Source organism: Lygodium microphyllum, chromosome 19 (genome assembly GCF_053477565.2).
Source record: "Lygodium microphyllum isolate KBCC chromosome 19, Lygodium_microphyllum_v1.1.10, whole genome shotgun sequence".
In the NCBI taxonomy this organism is placed as follows: domain Eukaryota; kingdom Viridiplantae; phylum Streptophyta; class Polypodiopsida; order Schizaeales; family Lygodiaceae; genus Lygodium; species Lygodium microphyllum.
Genome location: NC_141153.1, coordinates 78,200,301 through 78,208,572, shown reverse-complemented (window position 1 = coordinate 78,208,572; position 8,272 = coordinate 78,200,301). Strand labels below are relative to the sequence as shown.

General features: G+C 39.4%; 1 protein-coding gene across 1 annotated transcript; it reads left to right on the top strand.

The window, feature by feature from the left end:
• Window positions 1-1,385: 1,385 nt before the first annotated feature.
• On the top strand, window positions 1,386-7,829 carry LOC148020067 (uncharacterized). The gene is made up of 2 exons (XM_087700345.1): window positions 1,386-2,269; window positions 7,188-7,829. Exons 1-2 carry the CDS (start codon window positions 1,550-1,552, stop codon window positions 7,728-7,730), a joined length of 1,263 nt encoding a protein of 420 aa, XP_087556471.1. The 5' UTR covers window positions 1,386-1,549; the 3' UTR covers window positions 7,731-7,829.
• The last annotated feature ends 443 nt before the right edge of the window (window positions 7,830-8,272 follow it).

Sequence of the window (8,272 nt, the reverse complement as noted above, 5' to 3'; positions counted from 1 at the left end):
GTTGAAAAATGTGGGGCTATCCCTAGAGGCTCCAACTAAGTGAGATGAGACTTATGGGTGCTCTACAAGCTACCCGAGGTTCCATGGCTACCTCAAGAAACTGTGAGGAAGAAGAGGGAAACTCACTTTTGGAAAAAGTAGTCACAGTTAAGCCATCATCCAAGACTTGAGAATCCTCCTTGGATAAAATACTTCTAAATTTTAGCTATAGAGCAAAAAAGCTGCCATCTTTGTCTGCTTGCCTCCAAATTTGGTCAAAGCTCCAATTAAAACTCTAAGAAAGGTTGCCACGATTTTCAAGAAAGCTACCAACCTACTTGGGGTACTCCCTGTGTACCTATGTACTTGAATAACTAGGGTTTCCTAAGACTGAAAAGAAACTAAATCTAAAGGAAGGAGAGAGAGAGAGAGAGAGAGAGAGAGAGAGAGAAGGATCAAAGATCAGTGCTATGATACCAACTGTAATGAAGTGAACCTAACAAGACCTAAGAGAGAGGAGTGTAGAAGAGAGAGAAAGAGAGTGATGAGGAGAGAAAAATACTAGAAGAAGAGAGAGAGAGACAAAAGGAAGAGAAAGGAAGCCATGGAAGCTGTGAAGGTGAAGAGAGAGTTTCTTGATCAATTAATGATGATTGACCTAACCCTCTTACACCTACAATATTGCCAATGTGACTGGTATTTCCTCCATATTTCCTATAGGTCCTACTCATTACAAGACCGTTTTAACCAAATTTCATTAGAGCCTTGTTATGCATAGTTTGCATGCAAACACAATCAAGTTCAAGAATGTGTGGTGAGACAACATTCCGTTGCACTCTCGATGATTTAGGACTTGTTGTAGGCTCCTAATTGAGACTACACATGATTCTTCTCTCTCTTATACACTATTTTTTTCTCTCTTCTTATTAAGACGACATGTTGGGTCGTCCCACCATAAACTTGACTTTGCACATGTTAACGTATTATGGGTGGTTATATCAACCAATTATGTTAATCACTGCATAGGTCAATCGAACTCCACATGGGGTGGCTCTTAATCTTGTATTTATCATTGTAGAGGTCTTAACCAAACCTAACTTGGGATGCCTATTTGAGGTCGATTTTGATTTGAAGCCTTCAAAATCGACGTGTGTCTCGAGCTCCAATTTGTTGCTTCAATGTGTTCCAAATGAAAAGTTAGGCCGATTTCACATTCGTTTGTCCAATACCTTTAAAAGCTCTAGAGGACCAATCAATTGTCTTGCGAGTAGTCTGGGTGAGCACCAGTGCCCTTGCATGAAAGGGGCCTTTGAGCAACCCTTAGCCCTTCAAATGAAAAGTTGGGCAAACCCTTTAGACTCTTATAAGGCATCTTTGTACTCATGTTGCCTCCTTTCGTCATGATTATGAACACCTTCTTTGGACTTTAACACATCTTCTGACTTTACTTTGCATACGACTTTGCACAATGTAGACTGTAGTATTGTACCACACGTTGGACGGGGTGGCAGGTCTGGAGAGACCTGTCAGTTACTGTGTCTCTCTCTTATCGCGTCTCTAGTCTCTCAACATGATTGTCTCGCAGTCCCTCTCCCATTCGAATATTCACTCACTCACCAACGCTATCTATAAATACGATAGAACTGCAATTTCATGTCGAAGGACCGCACCGACCTCTGTATCTAAAGTCTATCATCGGCCTATATCTTTTGTTGAAGCCGAGAAGATGATGGCGATTCGTCTGATGTTGTTGCAGGTGTGGATAATTGCAGCTCGGGGGGCATGGGGCGTGGCGGCAGGTGCAGAGGGGCAGCCGGAGGATTCATCATCATCTTTATCATCATCGGGAGGGTTGGAGAGGGACTGGGAGGGATGGATGAAAGGGGCGAGTGACAATACACTGGACGGTGCACAATTCAAGGAATGGGCATGGCCGCTGATGCAGATGAGCGCCAACGCCTACCGCTACGCCACCCTCTCTCCCCTCGTCCCCATCCCCGGCTGGTCCCTCTCAGACCGAGTCCCGCCCCTCCGGCCCGCCCCCGGCGGCGCGCATGCCCTCCTGTACAGCCGCCGCCCGAGCCCCGGGCCTGCCGCCGCTGCTGCAGCGCGCCGCCCTGCCGCCGTCGTGGCCTTCCGCGGCACCCAGCTCTCCACCTCCCTCGACAGCTCCGTGGACCTCTGTGCCTGCAAGCACCTCTGGGATGGCTTCCCCCTCTCTTCCCTCCCCCCTGAGTGCTCCGCCTTCGACCTCGACTACTACTCTCAGGCCTTGAATTATACCCTCCAGGTATGCACGCGCATTATTTCTTCCTTCCAAAAGCGTCTTTCATCGAGACTGCTACGTATAAAACATAGAGATGTCTGGAACCAGCCAATAATCAAGAAGAGCGCAGGAGGGAGGAGGCTGAACCATTGTAGGTAGATAGCGTGCGGGAGTCAGTAGGTTGCTACTAAATGTTAGCCCTGTCGCGAAGGCTTAGTGATGAGCCATCTCTCGATTTTATTCTATTCTTCGTAGGTAAGCTGAGAAATTGCTTTCATCTCGATCGATAGCCTGCTAATGAGTGAGGGACACTTCAAAAAAAGAATTGTGTAACAATAGAGGTTTAGGAGGAGGACATATTTCATGATATTTTCAACCACTCGTTCATCAAGCTTCGAGGGGCCATCACTCTACCGGCCCTGGTCCCCTACGCACACACACAATGAAGCACGTGGGTGTGAGGGGGTCTATGTGTGGATGCATTAGCAAAGTATTTTTCATGTCTGTGTAGAGAGAGAGAGAGAGAGTGTGTGTGTGTGTGTGCATGCGTGCGTGCTGTGGAGAGAGAGAGAGAGAGAGAGAGTGTGTGTGTGTGTGTGTGTGTGCGTGCGCGCGCATGTGCATGTGTCCGTGTGTGAGCATGTGTAGAGAGATTATGTCCATGTGTGCATGTGTGTGTGTCCGTGTGTGAGCATATTAGTAAGGAAAGGACAACATGTCTAGATAGGAAAAATGGATTAAAGAAATTTAATTTTTGAAAATCCTATTTTCTTGTCGATATTTATAGATAGAAGAATATTGACTTGAGATGTAAATAACATTTTCACGAACACCTAGAGAGAGAGAGAGAGAGAGAGAGAGAGAGAGAGAGAGAGAGAGAGAGAGTTGCATGAATGTTCTTTAAAGCACCTCAAATGCACATATGACAAACCAACATGTTTAAATGTTAGTTACAACCCAATTCGTGGTATCATTAGCATAAATGTAAGAAAGAGTGATTAAATGCATCATGAACCCAACGTAACTTAGCGCATAGGATTTTTTAACTCCTCTATGATGCTTTTACCACCTCAATAAAGTGCCCCTTTTTCCTCTTTCCTAGCTTAGTGTTTGCACTTGGTCACGCTTTGAGTTGTGTTGGTGTAAGCTCATCTATGATCCATATATTGGTTTCCTTGAAACATTTTGATTCCTTTAATGCTTCAATCATTTCTTGTATATCTCCGAACTCTAAAGTGCTTGATTATTCCCTTGCTTGATGATAAGCCATGATATTATCCAATCAAACCTTGTTTTTCCAATAATGATCTTATTTTGGTCTCTAGCTTGTGTATAACTCTAAACATGCTCAATAAACTTCGCACTATTAAGTTTCTCTTGTGTTTCTTCCTACCATATATTAGGGAGGCCTCCTAGACATGCATGAAATGTAATCTTTTTCCACAATGAAGCTTCATTGACTATTGAAATAATAGAGTTTTTCATACCTTGTTTATTTGTCGCCTTATTTCAATTCCTTATGTACATGCTTTTATATTCTTGTTGACATTCCCTTAGCTTCATCTTCAATCTTCCTACTAGCTATAGCCACCTCCATTGCCAATCTTTTCTCTAGCTTAGGCCATGTACTTTAGCAAGTGAATTCTTCAAGATCATATTCTTTGCTATCAAGTTGTAAGCTCATTGGCATAGGTACTCCCATGGGCTTGAGAATATCCCATCAAAGTCAATCTTCTTCTCCTGCTTAAATCCTTTGGCAACCAATCATTCATTGTATTTAGGCAATGCATCAAATGGAGATATCTTTAGCTCGCAGATCCACTTATATGGCAACGTATATTTTCCCTTGAGCGAAGAAAGCTCTCAGGTAAAGGAACTAACTCCGAGGTAAAATTCTTTTCCAAAGAATCCATCTCTGATTACATAGCTCTTTGCCACTTATAATTGTCATCCCGAGTCACAACATCTGCATAACAAGAAGGCTCACCACAATCCATGACCATGACATGGTCTAGAGACACAATATATCTATCTAGTGATCTAGAAATCCTTGTAGACCTATATAAAACTAGCTCAATAAGAGCCTTTGGTTGTCCCATTTGTCTATCATGTAAGAGATGAGGTTGTCTACCATCTCATGGGACTCCCACATCAACATTCACTAGTTGTCCAAGCCCTACATCATATGCAATATGTTGTACATTATGCTTGTGTGCTGGCTTCCCATTCTCTTGAAGTACTACTCTATGAGTGTCAACCATTTTGATAGGTTGCTTATGTATCTTGTTCTCATTAAAGATAACATCATGGTTTCATACTACCTTCTTTGATTTAAGATCCCACAAGCGATAGCTCATTCATATGAATCTTCATTGCAAAGAAAAATGCATTTCTTAGACTTAGGATTAAGCTAACTTTGCTTGTCCCTAGGTATATATATAAATGCCGCATGGCCATAAACACGCAAGTTATCATAACTAGGTCTCTTGCCAAACCTTAACTCCTCTGATATCTTGCCATCTAATGGCTTTCAAGGAGGCCTGTTAATCAAATATATTATTGTCTTTATAACTTTAGCCCAAAATCCATTAACAAGACCAACATTAGAGATCATACTATGGATCCTTTCTTGAATGGTCATGTTTCTCTTTTTGAGCCATACCATTTTGAGTAAGATTCTTAGAGGTTTTCAACTTTGCCTTGATACCATGGCTTGGATAAATGTTCATAAAGGCATGTAAGGTGTACTCTCCACCATTATCAATCCTCAAGCACTTAAACTTCTTATTTGATTGATTCTCTACAAATGCTAAAAACTTTTAAAATGCATCCAAGACATCACGCTTCTTGCAAAGAGGATAAGCCCAACCCTTCCTTATGGCATCATCTATAAAAGTAACAAAGCATGATGCTCTACCCAATGAAATCATTGGCATTGGTCCATACAAATAATTATGAACCAAATCAAGACACACTTCTACTACCTCTCTTATACTACATATTTGTTTGCTTTCCAAAGAGACAATGCTCAAAAAAACCAAGTTCAAAAAATCTAAGACAAGTAATATAGTTCAAATAGCACAAAGCTTTTATTTTAGTGACTAATATATGGCCCAAACAATTATGCCATGAACAAACAGATGGTTGTACAGTGGCAACTACAATAAGAATTTAACTCCAAAAATTTCAAAAGATACAAAGTATCAAGTTTTGATCCTTTGGCCACAACAAGGGATCCCTTGTAAATCTTCCATATGATCACCAAAGATCACTCTATAACCACAATTGTTATCATATACTAATTAAACTTTTTATCAAGTTCAAAATATGCCGTACATTCTACAACAGAAAAAAAAAACCATTTGGCAATGACAAGTGTATATTCCCAATGCGAGCAATGCTGCATGCATAGTTATGTCCAAGAAAAATACATCCTCTCTTTCTAGTATTATAAATAGAGAACCACTCCCTATGTGGCTTAACATGGAATCGTGCTCCAAAATCCAAATGCCAATTTTTAGACATGTCCTTATCTATGGCAACCAAGAATGCATCACCCAAAGAGGATATATACAAAGCATCACCATCATCATTGTTGCATGTATTTATCTGCTCTACATTTGTCTTGCTTTTCTCTTTCTTTTTGCCCATCATCCTCATGTCTATTTCTATCAATTTTCTTGTTTTTTCACTTGTGACAATCTTTTTTTATGTTTCCCTTTTTGTTATAAAAGAAGCATTCTATATCCTTTGTGCTACGTGACTTGCTCCTCAACTTACCTATCTCATGAGAGTTCCCCCTAACATTTGATGTTTCTCTCATCATAAGTACACTCAAGCTCTTTGAATCTACATGCTTCTTTCTATTCACCTCCTTGATGAGCAAACTACTCTCAATTTTAGCACTCCTAAGACCACGTGCATGTGTAAAGTTAATAATAATTGTCCTAAAGGTATTCCAAATCTAAGATAAGAGGACTAGCCTGATATGGCATTTGCTAAATCATGAAAGGTGATCTATTTATATGTGAGTTTGTTGAAAACAGTATTGAACTCATCGAGATGATTAGACATCAAATCCCCCTTCTACTTGTGGAGATCAATGAGTTTTTTAAGCCAATAAATCTGCAAGATTGCACTTTCTTTTATATACATGTCACCAAGATTTGTTTATCTTTTCATATTGTTCATATTAAAATGCATGGACTTTGACAGTGTCAGCATAGTAATGGAGCATGTTGATAAATATAGTTTCTTTCTTTAGAAGATTAAAGGAACCCTCATCAATACAAGATAAGCCAATGATCTTACTATTGAAGAAAAAGACAAACCAGTCATATTTAAGAAGTCTAAAGAGATGAGTAGCATTGGGAAGAGTTACAAAAAATCAATAACTTTAGTGTATAATTGAGATAGAGAAGCACGAGAACCAATAGCATATGCAATGACAACTAAAGACTTGACCAAAATGTTATCTAAAGCTTATAGGTAGAGTTTTGAAAGTATTACAAATGGTCTCTAGGATTTGGATGTCTCAAGGTGCAGGGAGAGAAAAGTGTGTATAGAGGAATAACTATTATATATCAGCTTTCTTAAATTAAGTTGTTTTCAAAGGGATATGACATTGTAGAATTTATATATTTGACTAGGGTCTAAGAGAATTAAAAAGCTTAAGGATGATTAGGGCATAAACTATGAGATGACAAGAATGAGATCATCATCAAACATAATAATTGGGGACCACAATTTAGTGATTCTACCGATAACAATATACAAGATCCAAAGTTTTTCACTTTAGTATTGGTGGATTTTTAAACTTTCAAGTTAGAATATCCTCAATTTTCATGTTTTAGATCATTGTTTTTGAAAATATATGAGTCTTCTTTCCAAATATGATGATTTTCTTGACATCTAACCTTGGATTTTCATGATAAATGTACAGGTTATCCATGCCCATCCATCTACCACAATCTTGCTCACTGGCCATAGTATGGGTGTCGGCTTGGCAATCCTTGTGGCAGCAAGCTTGTCCCCCTCCCATGTTCTACCAGTGATTGGGTTTGGAGCTCCAGCTACAAGGAAGCCCTTGCTTGACAGAAGCCTCCCAATACCTAACAACATTGTTGTGATTGGTCATCCTTGGGACATTGTGATGAGGACCCAAATGGATGGTCAAGTGGGGTTGCTCTGTTATTATCCTCAGAACACATCATATTATTGTGAAGCTTGTGTGTCTTCCTTCAATCAAGACATGGCTTTTGTTGTCTCTAATGAGAAAAATGATAACAAAATTGAAGGCTCCTCTAAAAGAATGGTCTTGGATGGTTTAGCTAAGTGGCAAGGAAAGTTTGGAGGATTTTATCCTGAAGGTGATTGTTTTGAGTGCTTCTTTGGAATACATTTCTTTGAGAGTTTCATTACGATTGTGGAACAAGGACAAAGACCCTTGTGCAAACAAGCAACCCATGACAAGGTGTTGAGATGATAACTCATTTTTTGCACAAACAAAACATATACTGTCAATGGTTATCTTGTAGTTCATGTAACTAACTAGTATATACATTAGCTTGAACAACACTTAAAAGGTTTCACATATCACTAAAAAATGGCTCTTGTGTTAAAACATACAATTATAATTTTTAACTTATTCTCAAAATGTAGACTATTCTCTTCTTCAGTTTGTACAAGCTTGTCCCTTTCATTTATCATTTCTTCATGCATGCTGCAACACAAATGTGGGAATGTCACAATATTGAGAATAGAACAAACAAGATAGTGAAAAAAGAGAGATGGAGAGCATATTGGTTCTGTTTTTCTTCTCCTTCACATAGTATAAAGTGGATAGCAAAAGATGATATCAAATTAGACTTATCTAACTACAAATCCATATGTGGATACAAATGAAAGTACATAGGATATTGCTAATCTAATATACCAATAATCTATTGGAAACCATAATGGACACCCATTCGTATACCATGATGCTCATCACTTGTGTTACTACCATAAGTGTAGAGTTCTTAGCCT

Coding starts and splice junctions, on each gene's coding strand:
- LOC148020067 (XM_087700345.1), top strand. CDS start 1,550: ATGATTGTCTCGCAGTCCCTCTCCCATTCGAATATTCACTCACTCACC. Junction 2,270..7,187: donor CCTTGAATTATACCCTCCAG/GTATGCACGCGC, acceptor ATAAATGTACAG/GTTATCCATGCCCATCCATC.